The 27,059-nt window shown below is 37.6% G+C and overlaps 2 protein-coding genes across 3 annotated transcripts in view; one reads left to right on the top strand and one right to left on the bottom strand.

The window, feature by feature from the left end:
- Positions 1-253, bottom strand: part of IPO5 (importin 5) — a 34,831-nt gene extending 34,578 nt beyond the window's left edge. Inside the window, exon 1 of the mRNA XM_034418566.3 lies at positions 29-253. Coding sequence (XP_034274457.1) covers positions 29-121 — 93 coding nt within the window. The 5' untranslated portion in view covers positions 122-253. The remainder of the gene's footprint in view (positions 1-28) is intronic.
- Positions 254-4,356: 4,103 nt separating this feature from the next.
- Positions 4,357-26,885, top strand: ERCC5 (ERCC excision repair 5, endonuclease). 2 transcript variants are annotated; one of them, XM_087871494.1, is made up of 16 exons: positions 4,357-4,739; positions 5,986-6,104; positions 6,591-6,766; positions 9,339-9,454; positions 9,560-9,652; positions 9,785-9,845; positions 12,188-12,331; positions 14,550-14,757; positions 15,528-16,424; positions 16,859-17,106; positions 17,513-17,632; positions 19,017-19,230; positions 20,403-20,547; positions 20,653-20,855; positions 21,634-21,716; positions 23,478-26,885. In XM_087871494.1, exons 2-16 carry the CDS (start codon positions 6,017-6,019, stop codon positions 24,027-24,029), a joined length of 3,348 nt encoding a protein of 1,115 aa, XP_087727620.1. In that variant the 5' UTR covers positions 4,357-4,739; positions 5,986-6,016; the 3' UTR covers positions 24,030-26,885. The 2 variants fall into 2 exon arrangements, with proteins under 2 accessions (XP_087727620.1, XP_087727621.1); XM_087871495.1 differs by lacking the exons at positions 4,357-4,739; positions 5,986-6,104; positions 6,591-6,766; positions 9,339-9,454; positions 9,560-9,652 and having other exon boundaries at positions 9,796-9,845; positions 12,192-12,331.
- The last annotated feature ends 174 nt before the right edge of the window (positions 26,886-27,059 follow it).

Below are 27,059 nucleotides of genomic sequence, written 5' to 3'. Positions count from 1 at the left end.
CATAGCGGGAGCCACGCGAGCCACTCACCTCGGCTTGTTTGCGGACGACGTTGTCCGGACTAAGCAGGTTGCCGAGAAGGAGGTAGAACTGCTGCTGTTCCTGCTCCGCTGCCACCGCCATGGCTGCCGAAGAGAGAGGGGCCAGCCGGGCGGGGAGGAGGAGGAAGAAGGGGACGCGAGGCCGCGCACCGACCACAGGAAGGCGGAGCCGCCGCCACTGCCGAGCTCTTGGGAACCTCTCCCCTCCCTCCCGGCTAGACAAACCCCTCCTGCCGGCGCCGGAATGCCGCGCGCTCATTGGCTGCGGTCTGGCGGGCGTGGGCTACGATTGGGCGGCGAAAGCAGGGGCTTTATGATTGGGCGGGAAAGACCCATTGTGAGGTCACTTCCCTTTCTCCTCTGGTTACTCCAACGCTTTTTTTTTTTCTCCTAGGGGGCAGCCTCGGCCAGGGCTGGTATTGGGAGGGGAGGGGAGGGGGGGGTTGGGGATAGCCGAGCTCTTGGTGGCGGGAAAAACGCCGGCTGGGAAGTGGGGGTTCGGCCAATGGAGGGAAGCGCCGGGATGCGCGCCCGTGAGGGGCTCCCAAGGGGAGCCAGAAGAGGCTCCCTGGCGCAGTTCGAGTCTTTTTTCCGCTACTTTTCTCCCGGGACCCTCATAAAGCCTGGCTCGACACGTTTGCCGAAATGATGACCTGGGTTGCCGCTTCCCACGTTGCGTGTTGGGGGCGCGAGTCCTTTGAAAGAAAGGAGGAAGGGTTAGGTTAGGCGCCTTTTTGCTGCGGTGGTGGCGGTGGGGTTTCTGTGCCAAGGCAGATCTTTCCCCATCGGCTCTTCCCCGGATGAGTTGAGCGCGACCGTATCGGGCAGAACCCGCCTGGCTTCGTCATCGTCACTTGCATATCTCGAAGCATCCGAACGATTAGACTGGAAATTCCCAGGAGCGTTTTCGTGGATTGAAACGGAAGCTGTAGTTTTGAGTAGAAAACGTTTTACAGTAAAATATTTAAATCTGTGTAACCTGCCTCGTGACTGAGTCTGCGAGTGTACAGATGTGCAAGAGAGGAGATCTTCCTCTTCCATAATTAATCTCTCCGGCTAGTTAACAGGTCTCTGGCATAACACAATAAACAGCGAAAGGAAAAGTAATATGGCAATTATAGCCAGCCAGCTGCATTATGGGCATGGTTGAGGTTGTAACCAAGTTTAAAATAAGGAACCTAATTTCTAAGGATTTTTTAGCCTCAATTAATGAAAGTTGTTTTCAATACTGTATGAACAGTTGAATGATTATAAAACAGGTGCAGCATGTCTGAAAGGAAGAATAAGTATAGATTCAAGCAAGGATCTTTGTTAATCTTTGAAGATTAACAAACATAACAGGAACACATTCAGAAAGCCTGCTGTGTAAGTCCTACATTTATAAGCTTTGAAGAAAACAGCTTATGAAAAGAATAAAATATGACAGAGTTTTATCATTGGTTCCTATGGTTTATATTATTTGCTCAGGGGAATTAGGGATGTTGACTGATGTTTTTGGAATTCTGGAAGCCAGGAATTACTTTATTTGCATATGCTATTGAATGAAAAATTAAACTTGTTAGAAGTTGGTGAAAATATGGTTGTAATTTTTTCTCCATGGACAAAAAAGCAGGTATCCTTCCTTCCCCAAGGGATCTGTTGACATCAGGTTAATAATCCCTGTTGAAGAGTAAAGTGACAGCTGTTAAAGCCCAAGAGCATTTGGGGAACATAAAATGGTAACATCTTTGTTATATTTGGAAGGAGCTTAACTTTATCTGTTCTAAACTTTATAAAACAGTCAGCAATGACAATATTGTTGGTTACAAAAATCTTAGTATTCAATCTAATTAACAATTTGTAGCATAAACAATTATTAAGAGGAGTGAGCAATTCTCGGCCCAGCTTTGCCGTTGTATAATCTGCTTTAAAACAGAATGATTGCAAGACTACAGAAAAATAGCAAAAGATGGAAGCGTATCTGGCATCTATGAGTTTATGGGAATTCTGCAGAAATAGCTTTTGTAGGTATTAGGCTACTTTACTGATCTCATTGCAATAGTTAGCTATTCATTGTTAATGTTATTTATGATGCCTAAACTTTAGTGATTAAGCCCCTTTCTGTTTAAAATGACTAACATGCTTGAATTAATAAGTAATCTTTTAAGTGGGACCAGCAACTTTCTTTTAAAACAAGTTCTTTAAAGTGAAAGTTAGTTTGGTAGTTACAAAGTCTTTCAGTTTTTAACCTATTTTGGCATGACAATATAATGATATAGAAATGGAATTGCATCTAAAAATAGGATTTATTTGCTTCAGATTAAATTTATTTATTTATTTATTTATTTGTTTAAATTTCTATACCGCCCTTCTCCAATGTAGGACTCAGGGCGGTGAACAGCCAAAGTAAAAACAAGACATACATACAAACATACAAAATCTAAAAACTGTTTAAAATAATGTAATATCATAATGTAATATCAATAATGTAATATTTTTATCATATAAAAAATGTAATATCAGATAGTCACTACAGTTTTTCAGTGCAGACTTTCTAGGCCAACTATTATTAACTGTATGGAGAATTGTTAGTAAATATTTTAAAGAACAAAATGCGAACATAGTATACTACCAGAATGGGTTTACAGATGAGGATGATTCAAAATACTGGGAATAGATAGTGGGTTGGTAGTTGTTCACATTCAAAGAGTTTAAACTGAATGTTATTTTCAATAATTATATAGATGAATGACAGTAACTTTATCTAATGATAATGATAGTAAAACAGTTTCTTCAAGATTCTTGATATGTTCTTCTCAACAATTAATGCAATGACTGGTATATACACTTATCCAAGATCTTTCAAAATATAATGAAGAAAAATTTCACATTTTAATGCATTTATTTGATTTTAGTGCTTTTCCCCAATCATGTAAGGAATTTCAGCTATATTTAATTCAGTAGTTTCCTCAATAAATTTTTTCCAACTCCTTACTGCCATCTGTTGCTAAAAGTCAACATTGCTTAGAACCATTTTATTATTCTTATTAAATGATTACAAGCAGTCTCTGATTTAAATGCATTTGTTTAGCAACTGTTTGAAGTTACAAGAGCACTAAAAAAGTAACTTATGACTTGTTCTCACACTTATAACTGTTTCTCACATTTTGCAGCAGCCCCATGGCCATGTGATCAAAATTCAGGCACTTAGCAACCAGAATGTATTTACATCTGTTGCAATGTCCTGGGCACATATTTTACCATTTGCAACCTTCCCAACTAGCTCTGACAAGCAAAGTCAATGGCAGAAGTCAGATTTGCTTAATGATCATGTGATTCATTTAACAACAGTGATTCATTTAACCATGGCAAAAAAGTTGCTAAAATTGGGCAGAGCAAACTTAATAGCTGCTTTGCTTAGGAACAGAAATTCTAATGCCTATTATGATTGTGAGTTGAGGACAACCTATATGGAAAATAACTAACATTTCAAATCTAAAGGCAATGAAATTGTTGGAAGGAAAATCCATCTGGTACAGTTCCAAGCTGGGAGAAAGATGCTGGAAATAAATTGAGGCTGGAAGCTGATTGGAAAGAAGATCCATTTATTGGTGAACAGAACCACCAGGGTTTGTGGTTCTGGGCAGCTGACAAAATGGAGTTTAGAGTGAGTGGGTTTTTATAACTTCTGGATTCCTATGTGGGTCATGTAGGGTTATGTAGGGGTCATAGCTGGCTCTATAGGCAAAAGAGGAAATGCAAATCCCAGGTGTCTGAGCTAATTTTGTCAACCTTTTGTTTGTTGCTTGTCTGAGTTTCTGTCTTGACCCAGTCTTTCTGAATGGATTACCAAATCTGCATTTCTAAAAGCTGGCCTCAGTTTCTGCTTGGGGCAGGGAAATAAGGAAGGTGGGGGTAGGCTGGTTTCTGCCTCCCTTACAGATTTTTTATTTCTCCTTTGGGAAATATTTTATCCTGCCTTTTTAATATTTCCCAAAATATTTCATTCTTGGGGGGGGGGTTCTACAAAATGAAACACTTGGGAAAAAAACACCCTACTCTGATTCCAGTTTTTGTTTAAGCCTTAGCATCTCACTCTCCAATGGTAAAGGAAGGGGGAGGAGGAATGCACATGTTTACTGGGAAGTAGTTCAGGCTTTCATAACAGCTTGCTAGCCTGATCTTAAAATAGGACAAAACTGGTAATGTTTGAATGGGAAAGCCAGAAGGTTCGGAATAAGAAGGGGGGGGGGGAACCAGGAAAAGGAGGTAACAAATGACATTAATTAGTATTTCTGCTAAAAAAAAAATCACCTGGACCTCTACCCTAATTTCTAGGTAACTGTGCGTGTCTACAGTGTACAGACGGACACACGAATTTATGCCAGTTGCTTTTTGATCCTACTTTCTCAGCAAAATTCTTCCTTCGATGTTAAGGAACAGCAGGAGAAAGAATGAAGAAATGACAGTTCTGCTGCGATTGCAAAAACGATAGAAGTACTTGAATATTTCTCGTCCTGATACTCTCACAGCCTCTGTGTAAGAACTACATTTCCCAGCGGGAAGCGCAGTCTGTGACGTAATAACATGGCGCTGGCTGGATGAGCGGCGCTTTGCTTTCGAATGCTCTTCCCTGTATATTCTAGGTTCCCGGGTGGATTCGTCCTGCGTCCCCCCCCGCCCCCAAAGAAGCTTATCTTCTTCGCTTTACACCAATTAAGGTTCGTTGGTTTTTTTTTCGCCCTGCGTTGCAGCAATTCCCTTTATTAGAAGTTTCGCCCATGTGAATTCTGGTTTCGGTGTCGGAAATCGATAGGGAGGAAGGCAGCAGGAGCGATTACACAAGGACCATAATGGCTTTATGGAGTTGTAGGAAAAAGTGCAAAAGAAGAAGATTGCAGTGGGGAATTTGTCTTAGGAGACCTAAAGCACAGAGGAGAAATGCAGAATATGCAAGCCAGTTTAGTTAAGGGTTTGTATCTGCGCAGTTAAGGCAAGGCAGTTAAAAGAATTGGAGTTGGGATTGGATTTCCTACTTTAAAACGAAGACATTCGATAGCATTTCCAAGACTACCTGAAAAATTGCCTTACCAGCGCTTTAATGGCACCAGATCTCTTATTTGTCCTTGTGGGGGGGGAATAAACCTTTTAAATAATTCAGACCAGTGCTAATTCAGGATTAATTTAAAAAATACACTTCAAACCCTTTCACTGTTCTATTCTGCTTGTCAACTGCCATCTTGTTGAGAAAATGGAGCGAGAGTGAATTACGTTATTAAAACTGCAGGGTAATTTTATTTTACCCGGTTATTTATAATATATTTATTTTACACAGTTTTTCATGTGAATGCTAATGCTGATTAGGTCATGTAGCTCTGATTGCCATCCTGAGGTGGATACTATTGTAGTTGGTGCAGGGATTATTTCTATTTTTAAAAAACTATGTTTGCTCATTTATAAGCAATCTTCATAATTGGCTTGATTAAATGAAAATATATATGAAGAAAGCAATATTTTATAAGTATTATTCCTTTTCTTGTAAGATTTAACTATTGATTTATTGGTTTATAGGTAATGATGCGAGGAAGGGTGTTCTTGACCAGTTTTTTTTCATTAAGCTATTTTATCTGTCTATGTACTATTTTCATAATGTTTTTAGTAGAAAAACTGACATTTTAATAGGTATTGTTTAAAGGTATTGTTTAAAGTTCCTGTTCAGGTAAATCAGGCCTTCCCCAAATTGTGCAGTTATCTGTGGGTTTCTTAACTCTGTCACTGTTCAATATGGCTAATAATTGGGAAGGAAACAATCTCTTTGGAAGGCACAAGTTTGGAAAAAGGTTGAGTTAAATATTTTTAAATTGTCTAGCAAGATTGCAGTTCTGCAAATACTAGATACAGTAAGATGTTATGATTGTCATATTTAATATATAAGCAATTGATCAATATCTTTATTACTTCCAACAGATTTCACTTTCATTATATTAGCTAACAAATAATGGGAGTTCACGGGCTTTGGAAGTTACTGGAATGCTCAGGAAGACCTGTAAACCCAGAAACATTGGAAGGAAAAATTCTTGCTGTTGGTATCCTTAAAAAATGAGCTTCCTTAAGAACTTTTTAATAGATTGTATGTATAATTGCTGATTTTCTTCAATCAATAAATATTTGAAAGCCAATATTTTATTTTCAGTCTTCTTGTTAAATTTACCTGATATATTTGTTTTACGATCTCAGGAAAATTACCACATCAGCTAAAATTAACAGCAGTGTAGTATTTTTTTTTCTCTACCTATTTGCACACAACATGATGCGTAGCAGTTATATTACTCTCATAATGTCAGATAGCTCTACTGGCTCTTCTGAGAGATGTAGCCTCTCATATACAGAAGTGGCAAAATAAGGAAAAACATCTCAAACCCAAATAAAATTTATAGTATAAGCTTTTTGTAATAAAGTGTGCTTTGTAAAGTGCTGGTTATATAAGCATCAATGATTGGTATGCTTAAACAGCTCAATGCTTCTTTGTATATGCCGCTTTTCTGTTGTCTTCCTTTAAATGCTTTCGTAAGATATTAGTATTTGGTTGAATCAAGCTATTAAAGGAGCAAGAGACCGTCATGGGAATTCCATCCATAATGCTCATCTCCTCATATTGTTTCGCCGACTTTGCAAACTGCTCTTCTTTCGGATCCGCCCCATTTTTGTTTTTGATGGAGAAGCTCCTCTATTGAAGAGGCAAACTTTGGTATGTAAGCCACATTGAAATTGGAATTACTAATTTCAGTGCATGTTACTTTCAGACAAATTTAGTAAACCAAGGATTAGAGAATTTAGCAAGTGTGACTTGCTAGAATAGAATAAATAAAATAGAATAAAGGAATAGGAGAGATTGGAATTAAAATCTTGTTTTCTTAATGATTCAGACTATTGTATTTAATCCCTCTTTACTTGCTTTTAAAAATAATGGTCTAATTTTGGAATAACTTGATTTGCCACAACAAAATGTGGGCGCTGTCAGCTTTGGAAGCCATATTAACACCAGGAGCTTCCACGCTGCCACCTTCTTGAGCTTGGGACAGTAGGAGGGGGAATTTATTAGAGAGATTGTGGTTAGGCATAATAGCATTCTTCTTTTTGATCAAGGTTATGGTGTTTCTGCATCTGGAGGAGGAGTGGTTGCAGTGGTGGCTCAAGTTGGGACGGATGGTGATTGGGCCATGTGATGGATTGATGGGTGCAGGGGCTGGATTTGGGGTTTTGATTTACTGAGAGAAAACCCGGAACTCTCAAATTCAGGTTTTCCCAGATGTGCCAGTATACCTACTCTAAGAAATGGAAGATTTGAGATGATGCCTATCTCGGAGTCTTTGATTGGAGTTGGGTTGTTCTGGAATGTTGACACTAACCAGAATCAAAGACTCCGAGACAGGCATCTCAAATCTTCCATTTATTAGAGTAGGTATACTGGCACATCTGGGAAAACCCAAATTTGAGAATTCCGGGTTGTCCCTCAGTAAATCAAAACCCCAAATCCAGCCCATATTTAAAAACAATGAATATACAAATTAGGTGGAAACTGGAGGGACAAATTTGATAAACAAAGCAAAAGTATACTTTTAGGCAGAAAAATAAAACACAACATGGCAACTTTCTGTAGAGGAGCATCTCACATCCCTCACCAACCGGGAATCTCATCCTTTTTAAAACTGTTGCCCAGATTATTTCATCTAAAGCATAGCGTTATTCCTAAAATAACAGAAGCTCAACTTTAGGAGGAGTCCCAGAAATTATGTAGTATTCCTTTACCATTACTCATATTTTTGGTTAAGTGCATTTATTACATAGGCTTCTTACTTATCAATTAACAAAACATGTGAGAGAGCATTAGCAAAACAAAAACCTCCCTGCCAGTGACTTACCTTGGCAAGCCACTTATTTATTAGAATAGAATAGAATAGAATAGAATAGAATAGAATAGAATAGAATAGAATAGAATAGAATAGAATAGAATAGAATAGAATTCTTTATTGGCCAAGTTTGATTGGACAAACAAGGAATTTGTCTTTGGTGCATATGCTCTCAGTGTACATAAAAAGACAAGATACATTTGTCAAGAATCACAAGGTACAACACTTAATGATAGTCATAGGGTACAAATAAGCAATCATATTAGGAAACAATATCAATATAAATTGTAAGGATACAAGCAACAAAGTTACAGTCATGCAGTCATAAGTGGGAGGAGATGGGAGATAGGAACGATGAGAAGACTATTAGTAATAGTAATGCAGCCTTAGTGCATAGTTTGACAGTGTTGAGGGAATTAGTTGTTTAGCAGAGTGATGGCGTTTGGGAAAAAACTGTTCTTGTGTCTAGTTGGTCTGGTGTGCAGTGCTCTATAGCGTCATTTTGAGGGTAGGAGTTGAAACAATTTATGTCCAGGATGCGAGGGGTCTAAATATTTTCACAGCCCTCTTTTTGACTCGTGCAGTATACAGGTCCTCAATGGAAGGCAGGTTGGTAGCAATTGTTTTTTCTGCGGTTCTAATTATCCTTTGAAGTCTTGTTGGGTTGCAGAACCATTATTACATTTATATGCTGCCTATCTAGAAAGAAGAAAGAATATTCTTAAACTAGGCTACATCAGAAGATGTAGGGTGGGGCAGAGGGAGAAAGAAGTTCTCGAAGGCTTTCTTTAAGAAATCTAAAGCTTACATGGCCAGACTGTGCAAGAGGATGCAGAAGAAAAGTGATCTGATACAGGGACTCATAGAAAGATCAGTAATTTCAATCTCCAGACCAGTACAGTTGTCTTCCACAGTCACAGTCAGCAATCTAAGAAATACTTTAAAAAGAAAGGCTCTTGTTAATCTACTGTCTTCATTGAAATGAAAATTAAATTTAGGAAAATTACCACAGCGAATTTAGTTTCATTGGGCTTTGCTGCTTCTTCCAACAATGATTACATTAGGATTCCAGTATGGAATAGGGTCATGCCCTCATCCAGATGAGCCACCACTAATTGGGGGCTTTTCCTCCGAGCAATTTCCACTTCAGTGGGGTTATTCACTAATCTCTTCTAGTAATTACAAGATTTGTGTATCATTAAGAATCAGTAGCTGAATATCCCTTTTTCCATAGACTCTTCCCAATCCTTTTTCTTCTCTGTGTTTTTAAAGTGGTAATTCCGAGGACAAGAATTGCCTTTTCTTTATCTCCAAGTTACTGGGGCAGCCTTGCTAGCAACAAGGTGAGAGACAAATAAAGGCTTTAATAAAAGCAGTGACTACAAAGTATTTTACTCAATGTTATTGCAGGCTAAACGAAAGCAGCAAAAAGAAGCTGCAGTCACAGATTCAAAGAAAACCAAGGAGAAGCTTTTGAAAACCTTCCTGAAACGACAAGCAATCAAGGCTGCTTTAGCAGGCAAGAGGCAAGAACAACCTTATTTATAAACCTCTGTTTATAAATGCCTATGGGAACTTTCAATTTTTAAGTATTTTGGTTTCCCTAACATGAAATACCCTTGTATTCCCAGCAATGCTGAATTTCCTAGTCTTGCAGAGGTGAGAAGAGAAGAGGTGGATGACATTTATGTGCTCCCTGCCTTACAAGAAGATAAAAAAAATAGGTGAGTGAAACAAATTTTAAAAATTAGATTATTATGTAAACATTAAGAAGCAATAGAATCTAAAATAGTCTTTTGTTTTCTGTGGACAAATTTTGACATTTAGCAAACTAGTTCTGTATTTTTATGGCCTAGCTCGGAAGAGGAAGATGAAAAAGAGTGGGAAGAAAGGATGACCCAGAAGAAAATATTGCAAGTAAGGCCCCTATATATTTTATATTACATTGCAATCCTTTGAAAACAAATGGATAGTAATAATAATGGTGATACCAGAGGTTCTGGCATACTGGATGCCATACCAAAAGATCTTGAACAGTACTTAGAAAATCTCCATATTGGCCAAATTTCCATCTATCATTTATAAACAGCCACACTGGATTTGTAGATATATTATGCTGATACATTATGGCACCCTAGATTCTTTGGAAGAACTCAGTGCGAGTGAAGGCCAACACCAGCTAAAGAGCTGGCAGCTGTGACTTCACATTGTGTATATAATAATAATCAAACCCATACTAAACTGTTTCCCCCCCAAAAACTTCATTAACCGTTTGAAACGTCAAATCCAGTCTAAGCAATTGGTTGACTGTATGACCAAACATAATAATATTAAAAGTTATTGCATTTATTTGCTGCCTAACTCCCTGTGATTTATAAGGATCAAGGGGTCTATATGCTACACTGAAAAACACTAGACCACTTTACATGGCACAGTAAACTAGAACTTTGAATAATTTATTCCCATGGCTTATTTAATTTTGGGTCAGGAATCATGGTTCCTCTAATATGCCAGAATTTGAAGCCACAATTTCTCTTAACTGTGGTTGTTCGCATTGTACATAATGCTAGATCTATAAGCCTTGAATGACTTCAGTGGGATTCTCTCAGATGGCTCCAAAAGTTGCTTCCAAATGGTTGTTTTTAATGACAGGATACGTATTACATATGTGGAGGAACCAACGTTAGCTGTGTTTAGTTACATTTACTTCAGTTATAGTTAAAATGAACATACCGGTAGCCCTCAACTTACAACCATAATTGAGTCCAAAGTTTCCATTGCTCAGCAAGACAGTTGTTAAGTGAGTTTGGCCTCATTTTACAATCTTTATTGCTACAATTGTTAAGTGATTCAGTGCAATGTAAAGTTAGTAACACGGTTGTTAAGTGAATCTGGCTTCCCCATTGATTTGCTTGTCAGAAGGTCACAAAAGGTGATCACTTCACCTCGAGATGTTAAATACATGCCAGTTGCTAAGCATCTGAATTTTGATCACACGATCAAAGATGCTGCAATGGTCATAAGAGTGAAAAACGTTCATAAGTCACTATTTTCAGTGCCGTTGTAATTTTGAAAGGTCACTAAACAAATGGTTTTAAGTTGAGGACTACCTGTAGTTTTGTCCTGAGCATGCTCATTTTTGAAGCGGAGCTCTTGGCTTGCTGTGTGGTTGTAAGTTAGAAGACGATTACATATTTTAAAAGCAGTGGAACAGTTAAAGATTTTAGCATGAGATCATTGGAAGCTCATTCTAGACAGAGCAGACAATACTGGTCTCGTTGAAACAGAGGTTTAACCCTCTAAAAGGCAACTTCAGAGGCTTGTGATGCTGTCTGAAATTTAATAAAATTTATTTCTATTTTGGAAAGTGTCCAAAGTTCAGTTTATTGTGCTTCAGGATTCAGGCAATAGCATAAATGGAGAAGAATTTTGAGGAAAGGGGAAGTGCTTGCAATCTGTAGGTAAGGAACTTCTGCATAAACTTTCGGAGCTATAAAATACTGGATTTTTTAAAAACTTAACTTTCATAATGCAATTAATAAGGACAGGATAGTGTGCCAAAAAGGGATTAAGCTGCAAATCAGGAGGAACAAGGTTTTTATGCTGACTCTAATGACTTCATTAATCATGTTTGCTATAATTATATATTTTTTGTCCAATCTACTCTAGCGTCTTCCCATTATGGTCAACCAAGTATTCCTGGGAAGCTCATAGAGGAAGATTTGTGAGGACAAATACGGTAGAAACTGATTTTTCAAAGATCCTGGTGATAACAAGCCAGATCTCTTGGCTTTTCCTCCTTATATATGCAGGAAGACCCTATATCTCATAGATACTTTCATCTTGTGGTCTTTGGCATGGCATCAGAGATGCCCTAAAGTTTGTCTGATTTTTCCTCTTATAATAATAAAAAATATTCTTAGAAGGGCAAATTTTGTCTCAGACTTTAATGAAAACATAAGGGGCAGATTTGTTCTTTAATCTGAAAACACTGCGATTTAGTCCCCACCCCCCACCCCATATACCAGAGGTATACTTTGGACTTTATTGACAAAGGTTGATACCGGATGGACTCTTTTCTAATGCTGATCCACTAAATTCCTAATGTACATTCTGCTCCTTGTTTCAGAAAACCATCTTCAATCAGGGTAAAGGAAGTTTGGTTAGTCCTTTTTATGGTCCTTGCCTAATCTATGTGCATATCTTATGCCACTCATTTTATAAAATGTTTTTGTGCTCCTCCTCCCTCCTCTGCAAAGGAAGAATTGCTGGAAAACCCTCGTTCCGTTGATGTTGAATCAGACGATTTCTTGAGCTTGCCTCCTGAAATAAAACACGAGATCCTTACTGACATGAAGGAATTCACTAAACGAAGAAGAACATTATTTGAAGCCATGCCTGAGGTAATGGACAGGCTTTCCTTTGCCTTTTCAAGCAGAAGGGTGCCTTGTCTGGAGCTGATGAATCCCTGTTAGGCAATCCTGTATTTTTGTTAAGTAATAATGTTGAAAATACTTAGGTCAGTGATGGCGAACGTTTTCGGCACCGAGTGCCCAAACCAGAACGCGTGCATGTGGGCACACACCGGAATGCCGGAGACGTGTTTGGGTTTCCGGCACTCCAGCACGCGTGAAGACCAGCTGGCACCCCAGAAACCAGAAGAGCAGCTGGCGAGAGCGCACGTGCCCACAGAGGGGGCTCTGCGTGCCCCCTCTGGCACATGTGTCATAGGTTCGCTATCACGGACTTAGGTGATAATTATGAGTATACAGGTCTTAACAGTGTTTCAATAGTAGAACATTCATACTATGACTGCTTAAATGAGGATATCTTGGGAAATAGGATATTTGTTATTATTTATCATCTCTGGATAGTTTGAATGACAATTTACAGTAAGCGAAGTTTCCTTTCAGGCAGATTTCCTTATTTGTGCACTTAACTTCTGGGTTTGTACTTATCTATAGATTCTTGTTACATTTTTATCTTGCTGTTTTGTAAAACAAGAAAAGCAGCTGACCTCGTATTTAACATTTATTAGGAAGTAAAATTCAAATATCCCTAGTGTAAACAGTTAAAATACCAATTGTAAAAGTAATACCGTGTTCCCCCGAAAATAAGACCCTGTCTTATATTTTTTTGAACCCTGAAATAAGTGCGTGGCCTTATTTTCAGGGAAGTCTTATTATTTTGGGGCGTGTGGAGCAAGATGGGGCTCCTCTTGCTGTCTTACCTGATTTCCAGCTTTGTCTCCCTAGCCCTAACCAGAGGAAATGGCGGGGACCGGCTGCACATGCGTTTTAATATTTTCAGGGAGGGCTTATTTTCAGGGAGGGCTTATTTTTTTGGGGTGGGCTTATTTTAGCCCATGCGCTCAAAAGCCCGATTGGGCTTATTATCGGGGAGGTCTTATTTTCGGGGAAACATGGTAGCAAAAGGAGAGTTTTGGTGTCTCCTTGGTGAGTTGTTTTTCAGATAGATACACAAATAGATAGACAGACAGACAGACACATTGTGAGTGTCTACTCAGAAGAGAATATCTAACTCAGGGTGGGACTGTGGAGTTCTTGGTGTTCTCTGAGCTTGGTTGTTTGCTTGCAGACATTTCATTACCCAACTAGGTAACATCATCATGCCCAGTGTATGGATAACGACAGCACTGATGATGTCCTCGCTCTCATACATACAAACATACACAAGCATGTGTTTATGTGTCTGTGTATTTCATTTAACCATCTAAACTACGACCTCTGAGGTCAAACCAATGAACCCACCTCATAAAAGCAGCGAAACCTGCCCGATCTGTTATGGTTGGGAGAACAGACAGCTCTTCAGTGCCTTACCAAAGGCTAACAGGCCACCTGGATTTCCAAAGGGATACTGTTCTATAGGGCATGTGTGGTCACAGAGAATGCAACCTTCCTTGCTCTCTACTTGCAGTGTCTCTAGCCAGGGACTTAGTATAGGTAGTCCTTGACTTACAACAGTTGGTTTAGTGACAATTCATTAATGGTTTCATGCTTACAGCCATTGCAGCATCTCTCTGGTCACATGATCAAAGTTCAGAGGCTTGGCAAATGGTTCATATTTATGACGGCTGCAGTGCCCTGGGGTCACGTGATCAGCTTTGGGGACCTTCTGATAAGCAAAGTAAATGGGGAATCCAGATTCACTTAACAACCATGTTACTAACTTAACAAATGTATTGATTCACTTAACAACTATGGCAAGAAAGTCGTAAATTGGGGCAAACTCATTTAACAAATGTTTCACTTAGCAACATATATTTTGGACTCAATTGTGGTCCTAACCAGAGGAATACCTGTGTGACACTACGGTAAGGACTTGTCATATGTGGGGAAGAACTATTCCTACTCATGTTCAAGTATTTCAAAGTCAGTAGATGTGCTTTCATGTTAAATATGTTCATCCCACCAAGACCCAGAATGTTGGTACTATTAAAAAATGAAATAAAATCCTTTGAGGAAATTTTAAACATGATGTTGCTTTTGCCTCTAGAAATCCTTCTTGTTTCAAATCCTGTTTTTGTCAATACATGTATTCTAAAAATATAGGAAGTCTAGTTCTTTCAGACTGTCATTTAATTCCATTATTTCTTTCAAGGAATCCGATGACTTCTCCCAGTATCAGCTCAAGGGTTTGCTTAAGAAAAGCAGCTTAAATCGACACATAGAAAAAGTGCAGAAGGAGATGAATGAACAACACTCTGGCCAAATCCAGCACCAGTATGAAGAAGATGGGGGTTTCTTGAAAGAATTGGAAACCAGGAGGGTTGTATCTGAAGATACCTCTCATTACATCCTATTAAAAGGTATCAAGGGAATCCTCCAGATTCTGTTGTGGCCCGTCAGTGGCCTGTGCAGCTAGTAGCTGATTCCAACAGTGAGGAGGCTGGTGTGGTGTTGCGCCAGCAGCCTGTCCAGCTGGCATTTGAGTTGGACAGTGAGGAGGCTGGAGAAGATGTGGTGCCAGAGGCGGGGATTCAGCTAGGGCCTTCAGAACCTCCAGAAGCTTCCATGGGTGAAGAGGAAGAAGAGGAGGAGCCTCTTCTCGATGCACGGGTGTGCAGAGCTGCCAAAAGGCAGGAGTGGCTCCTCAGGAAAAGGTCTCCTCGAGAGTAAGGCTTGGGGCTAATTGGCCACTCCTTTAGCCTATTTAAGGATGGATGATGACTGAGGCAATTTGCAGGGAACAACTTAGTTCACTTTCCTTCGTGTCTTGATCTTAGTTCTTTTATCAGTTACCTGCAAATTACTTCTGGGCTTTCTGCCAATCCTAGTAAGATTATGATTATTTATTCTTTGGAGTCTTTTAGGCTGTTAAGAAAGTTAATTAACAGCCTTTGTTTGAAAAAGACTGATTTAATTTAGTAAACTAAGGTTTGTACAGACTTTGTGTGTGCTGCATTCTTCGGGATCTGTAGCTGGGGCAGAACAGATTCAGAGTACTATTGAGAGTTCCGCAATAACTGATTACTGTAGCGTAGTTTCAAATAATGTTTTTAAAAATTGCATTTAAATTTTACTCCATCTCTTTTACCATACGAATAAAATTCCTTTGTTTATGCCTTTTCTCTTTCAGGTACCCAGTCCAAAGGAAATACTTCTAGTTCTGTGACATCTGCAATCCATTCTTCTACAATGTCGAAAGATTTCAAACCTAGCAAAAATATCAACGACATGCAAGTTAAGCCAGTCACATGTGAGCTTTCAATGGAATCAACCAGTAGTGCTTATGCAACGCCCCCTTCTCCCAGAACGATGCTTGCTATCCAGGCTGCTATTTTGGGAAGCGGCTCAGAAGATGAGTTGGAAGATGGAAACAAGAACCACCTTAATTTAGACAAGTCTGAGTTCACGCCCAGTGTAGACAAAGGTAACATGTCTCCACGAACAATCAAGGCTATTCAGCAGGCATTATGTGAGGAGGAGGAGGAGGAGGAGGAGGAGGAGATTATCACAGCACCATTTATCAATAGGACTAATATTACTCAAGGAGAAAGAACGTCCATGAAGGACCATCTTGCTAGCAGTTCAGATGATGAAGAAGAAGCAGTTCCTGAAGAGCAGAATGAAAAACAACTTTTACCAGTACAGAAATTGGAAAGTAGAAATATTAAAAAAAGCCCATGCATTCCTGCTGTGCAAAAACGACTTTTGCCTGAGGAAGAAAATGAAGAAAAAAGTGTAGAAACCGGGATTTCTCAAATAGATGTAAGCCCTGAACCATGTCAGAGTCCAAACAACAGCATAAAGCAGCCAGAAATGTCTTTGTCTCCAATTCCATCAGTTGGCTCAAGTCATTCAGGTTTTGCAGAGTTAGCCCAAACTGGAAAACTTCAGTGTTTAAAGGAATTGGCTAGCCATTCAGAAAAAAATGTGTCCTGTACACAGAATGAATTTTTGTTTCCTTTCAATATCCCTAAACTTGAAGAGAGTGTGGAACATCAATCACGGTTTGAAGAAAGTGATTCTGATGGTATGTAAGTTTTAATGTAACATTAAACATTAACATTAACTGGAATAATTTTAAAATTATATAAGTCGGAAAGTAAGAAATTCTATGAACTTTCCTGGCAAGTTGGCTTGTGAATATGCATGTTCAGGTAATTCAGAGATTGATTTTAAACTGTTTGGTTTTGGAAGGCATGCATTTTTCATTTTTTAAGTTGGCTTCTAGTGCTATTTTTTAATATTGAAAAATGTTTTCATTTCATAAAAAAAAGTAAAGCCCATTTAAAAATACAGATAGATGTGTATATTATATCAGCAGCCAAAGTTTATTAACTAAATAGTGATAAAATGCAAAGAATATTGTGGCAAGCGATGGCAAGAAGGCATCTAACATAATGCAACAAAATCAGTTATGCACTATTAACATGATATGTAATATATAATGCAATATTTTTATAGGTAGTTTCATTGAAGTAGAGACTGAACCAAGTGGTGAACAAGATCGAACATCTGAGACATCACTTGCCTCCACTGAAGAGGAGGTTGGAGTGGCGTCTGAAGCTTCATTGGAAATGAAAGAGGGGAGTGAGGATGCTACAGAGAATAAATCAGAAAATGGTGAAGATGCAGAACTTGCTATGCTACAAAATGCTGGAATGGAAAGCACAGAGAAAGCTGAAATTAATGAATGGCAGAATATTAATATGGTAATTATTTTTCAACTATCTGTATTTGAGGAATAACAAGGCAGAACTATGAGCTGTGAACCGTTTTTATTTTGGAAACTTTGGGGAGACACGTGGAAATAATGAAGAATGAGATGACTTAAAAATACGTAGGGATAACTTTTCCCTGTAATTGTGAGCACTGGAAAAGGTGTGTGTGTATATGTGTGTTCATTTAAAGATGAAAATTGTGGATTTGTTGGTGGGAGCACACCTAATTTAATATTACCACCTATGACATAACTCTCCTAGATTTAATTTTTATAGGGTCCTTTGGCAGGAACTGAGAGAATTGGTTTCTAATTATACCTATAAGAAGCTTAAAGGAAGACAGTTAACAGACCTCAGTACTTTAGATTTAACAATGTTTTGGTTTGTATCTTTGTAGGAGGATTTGGAGGTCTTGGAAACAAATTTGTCTGTTGAACAAACAGCACTTCAAGCTCAGAAACAGCAGCAGGAACGTACAGCTGCCACTGTGACAGGACAGATGTTCTTAGAGAGTCAGGTTTGTGTTTATGATCTATTTCATTTGTTCTCAGCGGGTGATGGAGACGGCCTATTATATAGAAGAGGAAAATGAGAGTGTTGATTTGGCAAGACTATCTAGAGAAATCTGTATTTTAGATGGGATGTGAAGTGCCCGAACAGTGTTGTTTGAGAAAATATTCATAGTAGCATTGTATTGTCTATGAAGATTCTCAATCATCCAGGTCATGGTTGTCCCAAAGGTGCCTTTCCTGTTCAGAACTGAACCGAAAGGACCACTTTGATGGGAAAATGACAGAGACATGAAGGGAGCCGCCTCGGTCATCCCCTGGGCACAGGTCAATGTCACTGGCTAATCCTTTCAACCTGAAAGGTGTTTCCTTGGTAGGCGTTTCCAATACAAACAGCAGTAGTGCTTCACAAGCTTCTATTTGAATTCCTAATGATACAAGTTATCATTAATAAAATCCATCAAAACAATATTTCATATTTAGATGTGTTTTGCTTATATGATATAGCTTATCATTTTTTTTGTTAAAGAAAATAAAACATGGTGATGGAATTGAGTGTTTTAGAAATAAAAATAGGCATATATCACGATTCTATCAAGAGGGTGAGGCATATCCTCGAATCACTCCTGGCAACTGCATGGACATGTCTGCATTTCTCTGCACAAGATTTCAGAAGTAGTTTGCCATTACGTCTTTCCTCGGGCTGAAAAAGAGTGACCGGCCCAAGGTCACCCAGCTGGCTGTATGCTTAAGGCAGGACTAGAACTCACAGTCTCCTGGTTTCTAATCTGATGCCTTAATCACAACACCAAACTAGATTTTTATTTTTTACTTGGTGCCAATTTTAGCAATAATTACTCCTAGATATCTCAATTCATCAGGAATGCTGCAAATTTAATAGTTTTTGAAATTGTTCCTGTAACTCATAATCAGTATTAATTAACATAATATATATAGAAGGCTGAATAAAATACATTTCAAATTGCAGCTAGCTTATGCTTCTTAGGTTTTTAACAAAAACAAATATGTTTTCTGCCAATTATATTCTATTGTTAGACCCTAAACCTTTGTTTTTTCTCATATTCTACGCTAGAAATCTTAAAATAAAGCAAAATAAAAAAGAATTTACTAAATACTAAGAGTCTTTATTGCTCTTAGTATCTGAAAAAAATTGCATCTGATTCATTTACACTAATTATTGCTCGAACTGGTTAATGTATCTGACTAATTATAAAAATAATGCCCAAATCTTGCTTTGAAGAACAGTTTTAAAGATGTATCTTCTACAAGTCCATTCATCACCAGGAAATTAGCATGTGTGATGGATGAACCGACCCTTAGCAGATTTCACCACCAACTAATTTTGGAATGGTTTTTCCTGCTTGTTCGCAGGAACTTCTGCGCCTCTTTGGCATTCCATACATCGAGGCTCCAATGGAAGCAGAAGCTCAGTGTGCTGTCTTGGATCTTACTGATCAAACTTCTGGGACAATCACAGATGACAGTGATATTTGGTTGTTTGGAGGACGTCATGTGTACAAAAACTTCTTCAATCAAAGCAAGTACGTCGAATATTATCAGTTTGTGGACTTCCAAAATCAGCTAGGTAATTCATGATATGAGACCTTGAATCATGGTTTCTTTTATCTTTTTCCAAAGATATAACTTAATTTCAGTGGTAAACTCGCACACTCATCACACTACTCCCTTTTGAAGTAAACAACTGTAAACAAAGGGCAGACGATGAGGAAGAAATAGAAAGCCAAAGGAATTGAATCATGAGATAAGGATAAAGAAGAGGCTAAATCTAGTTTATGCCAAACTAATAATTATTCCTCTCCATACCATTCTGCCTTACAAAAAAGTATTGCTTCCATTTTATCTGTACACTTTGTTATACATTCCCTTTTATTCTTCAGATTATTATTTCTCTCTGTTTGATTATCTTATCAGCACCATCTCAATGCAACGTTTTTAGTTTACCCCTCCCTCTTGATTTATTAATGCTTCCTCCATATACTTCTTTGTGATTTGGCCTTTATTCACCTGTAGGATCAAACAACTTCAACATACGTGATCTCTCAGTTTTATATTCAGTCTTCAAGATTGGCGCACCCGTTTATTCTTACAGAATAACATCTCTTTTTGGTGTACCCTAAATATTTCTAAAGTCTGCTATTCCTGCTTCATTTAATTTATTTTTATATTTCTTCCAAATTTAAACTTTTTTATTAGTTTTTTATTAGTTACTCTATACCTCCTCTTTTTCCCTTCCTTTCAGAATTCTTACTTTTCCATGTTTTTTTTCTTTGTATTTTATACTTCGATAAACTAATTTACTTTTATGTTTTTTCTGACATTCCCAATGCTAATTTCCATGTAACAAAACGGATATAAGTATGTTCCACTTACCCAAATAAATTCTCATTGGGGGTGTGTGCTCCTAGGATATGTGCATAGGAACAAACTCTCTCCAATATATAACAGGTCCCAACTCTGCTTGCTATAAGTGGCTATAACTCCCCCCCCCCCAAGGTATTTATATCCTCTTTTAGTTGACTAATTATCCCCGTGGGTCATCATTTTGTATTTTCTATATTGGGTTGTTCTTTTTAACATTGTATAGTTAGCTTCCTTTGTTTATTGTTTGTTTTTGTTGTACTCTGTCTCGAGTTACCTTGTTTGAATCCCTGAAAGAAAGAAAGAAAGAAAGAAATTCTTTTTTTTCTGCTACCTGATAAGAAACTTGCACATGATCACTTCCTTTCCCCCCCTCAGGCTTGGATCGAAACAAGTTGATTAATCTGGCCTATCTCCTGGGCAGCGACTACACTGAGGGCATCCCTAACGTTGGCTATGTAACTGCAATGGAGATTTTGAATGAGTTCCCTGGACGTGGACTGGAGCCTCTCTTGAAACTCCTGTAGGCAATTTTCATTGTGCGGCTTTCATTTTTTTCATTTCCAAAGCCTAAGTCAAATCATTTTTTAAAATATGCCTCTTTTTCTCTCTTTCTCTTCTTTTTTAGGGAATGGTGGGCTGAGGCTCAAAAGAATAAGAAAATACGTCCTAATCCATATGATACTAAAGTGAAGAAAAAACTGCGGCACATAGAAATTGCTCCTGGTTTCCCAAATCTTTCTGTGGCGGAAGCTTATTTGCACCCTGTGGTGGATGAGTCAAAGGCATCCTTTGCTTGGGGAAGACCTAATGTGGAACAAATTAGAGAATATCCTTTCCACCGTTTGTTCTCTTAACAAATTGTTTATAAAAAAAAAAGATATTCTAGTGCAAACGTTTGCATAGATCAGGGGTGTCAAACTCAATTTCATTGAGGGCTGCATCAGGGTTGTGTTTGACCTCGGGGTGTGTGTGGCCGGGATAGGCATGGCTGGGGTGGGTGTGGCCAGCTTGACATCACTCGTGTCGGAGAAGCCTGTGGTGGTCTGGATTTTCGGCCTCCTGCAATCCTCTGCCAGTGAAAACTGAGACCGGGGGGTCCCCATGGGCCAGATCTAAGTACCACATGGGCTGGATCTGGCCCATGGGCCTTGAGTTTGACACCCCTGGCATAGATGAACTGTGTTTCAGTATGGTGGTTTCTTGTTTCCTTCTTTGAGTGGAAGAATTCTAGATTCTATAGCTAGTAAATTACTTATTTGGCTAATGCAAATTTAATTTTTCTGAATACTAATTAGTAGCACTTCCTTATATATTACTTGTTATATGTTTGGTTGATGCAGAGTCTCTACCCTAGTATAAATAAAATTAAGAAGCTCAGCATATTAAACCCCATATTTGGTCTATTGGTTTTTTAAAAAGTGATCATTGTTTACTTGCCTGGTGCAATTGTCAGTACAAAATAGTTTGGGAATACAGTTTTTGCATGTGAAAAGTAATGTAAGTTCAAAATTAGCAGAAGGGCTTCAAAATGTCTAATTCAGACACATCTTTAGAAATCTTTCGCGAATGCTTGCTTGTTACTACTGGTCCTTAACTGTTTGCATATTTTGCCAAAGTCATTTTGGATGGACTAAGTTAAAAACGGACGAAGTTCTCTTTCCTGTTCTCAAACAACTGAATATTCAACAGGTATTACTGAAAATGAAACCTTTTCTTTGACAGTGATCTTGGTAGACTTGAAGTGTCCAGGTCAGATTTGCCGTAAACTTACAAAACTATCTGTACGTGTAATAATGAATACAGCTTATATTTCTCCCTTCCACAAAATATATAATTAATATTTAAGTTATCATACTATATCAGTTGTGGGAACTGAAACATCTCTGAAAATAAATTTTTAAAAAGCAGATGAGTAATTAGAATTTGGTATAAAAATTGGTTGGATCAGATGAAAATATAATAAGGAAGTAAGCTATGTGTTTCATTATTTCAGAACTGTTACTTTATATACAGTCTGAAAAGAGCAGTACTGAATCTTAATACTGAGTAGACAAAAGTTATATCTAGACCACTTGTTTTCACGGGTCAGTGTCCTGGAATAAAGCAGGCTATTTTCCCCAGAATATTCCTGTTTGTTCAGAGATTGAAAGCAACCATAGGGAATGGCAGAGTCACTGTTTGAATGCACAGTGTTTATAATCCCAGCATTTAGAATTGGTTAGATGAAGGGTTCATTGTCAAAAGACTAGGCTTCAGTCATGTAGTAGCTGATTAGAAATGGCAAAAAAGATTCTAGATGAAGGGAGTCTGATTTTCTATATCCCAGACTTGGTTAGGGTCAAATCTAGGCAAATATATATGTAGAAAAAGCACAAAAATATAACAGTCCTGACAATTGTATAAGTTGTTGGTTGCTGCTATTTTGCAATCTGCATGTTTTTTTCTAATACCCTGTTTTTCCAAAAATAAGACATCCCCTGATAATAAGCCCAATCAGGCTTCTGAGCGCATGCATTAAAATAAGCCTCCCCAAAAATAAACCCTCCCCGAAAATATTTAACCGCAGAACTGGAAATCAGGTAAGACAGCAAGAGGAGCCCCATCTTGTTCCACACGCCCCAAAATAATAAGACCTCCCCAAAAATAAGGCCAAGCGCTTATTTCGGGATTCAAAAAAATATAAGCCAAGGTCTTATTTTTGGGAAAACATGGTAATTTGTAATTTTTCCAAGTAAACTCTGACAGGAAGCATAAAGTAAACATGTGGCCATCAAGAGTTAATATTTTAATGACATAATAGCAATACAAACAACAGCAGATTGTACAAAATGATTGCTTCTTAAAAGTTGTCTAAATAAACAGGTTGCTATCCACCTATAAAAGCAGTCTGGTATCAAGCCCTGGGAAAGCTTTTAAAAAGTTGTATAGGTACCTCTAAGAGCAAACTGCCGGTTGCAGCCTGTACTGGAGCCAAAACATCTACAGGACATGAATCTGTTATTTATTTCAATGGAATCCTTCTGTATCAACAAAAATGGAACCTAAATGGGGCTACTAAGAGACTAGGGTGGGATATTAGAACATTGGCCGAACCCTAATGGAAACCGAATATAGACTTGGAGTGAATTGGCCTGCTTGACCTCCATAAAACATCTTGAGATGGTAGGGAATATCTGGCAATCCAAGTATTGTGGAACTTCATTTCCCAGCATTCCTCACCATTGTCAGTGCTAGATGAGGTTGCTGAGAACTGTAGTTTAGCATCAGCTGGAGGGCTAGATAGTCCCTACCCTATCTTAAATGTATCAGGACTAGGCACAAGCAGCCGGAGCTCTGAACAAATATTCTCTTGTCAAGGATGTGCATTTTGTTGCATGTTTTCTCCACTGCAGATAGTATCCGCCATAACCCTTACAGAATCTTACAGGGGTACTTTTCTTTCTTTTGTAGACTCAGCTGCGTATTGACTCCTTCTTCAGACTGGCACAACATGAAAAACAAGCCATCAAGAGTCAGAGGGTTCGCCGAGCTGTGACCTGCATGAGGAGAAAAGAGAAGGAGGAAGACGACAGTGAAGTCCAGGAGGCAACTGCTGTCCTAGAAAAAGAATTGAAACAGAAGAAAGGGCAGGCATTCAATAAAGGAAGGGCTGGATGCCAGAAACGAGGAAGCAAACGGAAAAAATGTCCACCATCTGAGCAACAGAGCGTTCTGTGTGGTGGCTTCATAGGAGAGGTTCTGCTCTCGGAGGCATCCAGCGAGTCTTCAGCTGATGATTTGGAGAATGAAGCTTCCAGAAAGCACAGAAAAGGGGAGAATGCAAAGATGCTCGAAACGAACATGGCAAGTCACAAAACTAGCCTAGAAGTTGCATCTGCACAAAGTGAAGCAAGGAGTAGCAGCTCCAGTGCAGAGGAAGAAATGCAGATGGTGACAGCCAGGCCAGTGTTTGAGGGCAAAAAAGCACGAGGCAAGACTTTAAGGAAAAGACAGAAGAAATAATGCTAGCTGGAAACATATATGGGGCTTTAAAAATTATCTTAATCTTGGTAACTTGAAGATGTATAAACTTCAAGGCTGGCTGGGGAGTTCTGGGACTTGAAGTCCATAAAACTTAATCTGTTAAGATTAAGAAGCACTGCATTATCGTACAAATATTTGGTTCTCTAGAAAGATACTATTTTCCACTTTCTTTATCAATCCCCATCTCATTTAATTTTGAATACATTGAGACTGTTCACAAAATTAATAACAGCATGTATGAATTTAAAAAACTTTTTAAATAGGAAACATCTGTTTTCTCCTCAAGAAAGCTTCTGCTAAGGTTTGTCAGTTTTGAGAATTATCTGAAGGTGATTTGTATGATTTTCAGAATGAAAATGAATTCAATGAAAAAATATTAATAAAAAAAAGAAGAAAGAAAATGAATTCAATGTATGGTACTTCTCATCTGACATTAAGCTTCACACTTCACAAAAACAAAAAAACACACAAGTGCCCTGCAGTTCAGAGCTTTTGTAGCTCATTAGCAGGAAATATGTGGACAGCCTAACTTCCTTCGTATCTTGCCATCCCACTTACATTAAACATCAGTTTGTGCATTTTGCAGTACAAAGAAACTTCAATGGAAAAAAGAGAGTTGATCATTTTTATCTTACTACAAATGGATATTAAACAAATGAAATGGAAATGAGATACCAAACAAGGGATGTAAATAAATTGAAGAAAAGCAAAGCTTGGCTCAAAGTTTAGATGAGATTTAAAATTCATTTTTGTGTAGTTAAATTATGAAGTCTGCTGTGTCAGTCTGGTTCATCCTTCAGATGCCCAATATAAAGGAAATTCCACACACAGTTTTTGTAGACAAAAATGTGCAAAATATATAAACTCCTGTTTTCATTTCTTGTTTTATAAAATGAATGCTTTGTACATTTGTTGCATTAACTGAATTCCTCATATTAACTGAATTTCAGTTTTCTGTCCAAACACACTTACATTCATCTAACAACACACAAGAAGCAGATGAAATACAAAACTAAACTTTAATCACTAAAAAGATGGTTGTTATAGGATGCAACAGAATAATAGACATTTTGAAATCAAACTGTCAAACCAAAAACAAAATTATATGAGATTATGTTGAATTTATAATTATTTATCCAAAGGATTCTTAATAAAGCTTAATAGAATATATACAGCAGTATGATTCATTATCAGTCTATTGGATTAATAAATACAAGATCCAAATATGGGTATGAAACTTATTTCAGGAAGAAATCTATTTCCTGAAACAAGGAGCTTTAACATCATTGCTAAAAAGATCATTTATCTGGGGATTTGTTTAACAAAAAATAATAAAGATTTATTTAAGAATAATTACTTAGACTTAGAGAAATATAATGCTAACTATTTCAAGTTAGGAAAGTTAGGACCTCCTGGCCCACTAGTGTCCAAAAAGAATTATGAAAACGAAAGAAAATGCTTAGAGATCTAAGTTTCAAAATGTATTATATTTAATTAAGACCATTTATTAGAGCTTAACTATAAATTGCAGGGAAGTTTGATTCACAAAGTGAACAAGTTAAAGAGTGATTAAATGAATGCAGAATTTAAAGAGAACGATCAATATGCAACAATAATATCAACGGGATAAAAATATTTAGTCAGTACTATCCTCAGAGAAAATTGGTATCAGATTTTTTTCCTTCCATTCGATCATATCTGATTCTCAGAGACTCTTCCTGGCAAGGTTTTTCAGAAGTGATTTGCCAATGCCTTCCTAGGGTTCAGAGAAAGTGACTTGCCTGAGGACACCCAGTTGGCTTCATGCCCAAAGTAGGACTAGAATTCACAGTCTCCCACTTTCTAGTCTTGATGCCTTAGCCACTACAACAATTTGGTTATCAGATATTTTACTGGTGGTGTTTTACTCTAGTGTTGATTAGACAATTTATTCTTAAAATATTCCTGGAAATGTGCTAATGATACTGGATCATTTTTCCTGTGTGATGTTATGTCGTGTAAAGTCCAACAGTTGTGGAAAATGATTTATAATAGAATGAAATAAATGTTCCATTCCAGACTGTCAGATTTTTGTTAATATTGCTAAACTTTATATTCCCATAAGGTATACTGATTTGGGTTTGTACATGTAAGGGCTGCAAGAATTTTGTATCCCTCTGTATGTCTTCAACTGAAAATACAATTTCTTCCATAGAAGAATGAGAAAGCAAATTGTAGGAGTATATTCTACTGTCTCTGTCAGTCTATTGTAGCAAAAAAACAAAACAAAACCCAGTTTGGTAGATCTTTTTCAGATGAAGAAATTTTATTAAAAACCAAACATTTGTGAGCTATAGCGCATTATATTAATTGAATATAATTCAATTAATATAATGCGCTATACTGCTAAACTGATGGTTGAATTGGGATGAAGTAATGTCAATATTAAGTTTATGTATAAACAATAAATCTGATACAGAATTTACCACAATGTAGAAACTATGATTGTTTGAATTATAATTCTTACAAATAGGTTCAGATCACATCCAAAGTTTAGGTTTTCTTTTATATAATATTATAATTGTACGGTGATCTAAATGTATTGAACATAGATATTGCCTTTTTTTACTACTAATACAAGAAATATTTATTCAATTCAAAGAGAAACTACTAATATAATATTTCAGATTGAAATGAGATATTCCAACATGCAAATTAGATTAATGTTGTTTTGAATTTTAGCTAACTGTAATACTTGTACATCTTTTAATGTATTTTCTGTTCTTTTTATTCTTTTATTGCTTTCATTTATTGTACTTGCAAAATTATTAAATTAGGAAAAGATATTAGCTATGATAATGCAGTGATATTCCTCCTTTTTTTATTCTACAGTGACATAGAAAAGTGGTTTTAGTTATTGAATAGGCTGTGTTGTGTACCACAAGCAAATAATGGGATGAAGAATCGTTAACTTTGCTTAATTTTGGTGAACAACAGCTGAGAGTTGGAAATTGGATGTGAACTTGGAAT

This window comes from Pantherophis guttatus, chromosome 5 (assembly GCF_059756535.1).
Source record: "Pantherophis guttatus breed Tessera chromosome 5, ASM5975653v1, whole genome shotgun sequence".
Classification (NCBI taxonomy): Eukaryota; Metazoa; Chordata; class Lepidosauria; order Squamata; family Colubridae; genus Pantherophis; species Pantherophis guttatus.
This window is presented reverse-complemented; position numbering and strand designations above follow the sequence as displayed.

Excerpts from the sequence above, each read along its gene's own strand:
- ERCC5 (XM_087871494.1), top strand. The coding sequence starts at position 6,017 with ATGGGAGTTCACGGGCTTTGGAAGTTACTGGAATGCTCAGGAAGACCT. Across the intron at positions 16,425-16,858 it reads TGAAGAAAGTGATTCTGATG|GTAGTTTCATTGAAGTAGAG; the intron begins GTATGTAAGTTT and ends ATATTTTTATAG. Across the intron at positions 20,548-20,652 it reads GAGCCTCTCTTGAAACTCCT|GGAATGGTGGGCTGAGGCTC; the intron begins GTAGGCAATTTT and ends CTTCTTTTTTAG.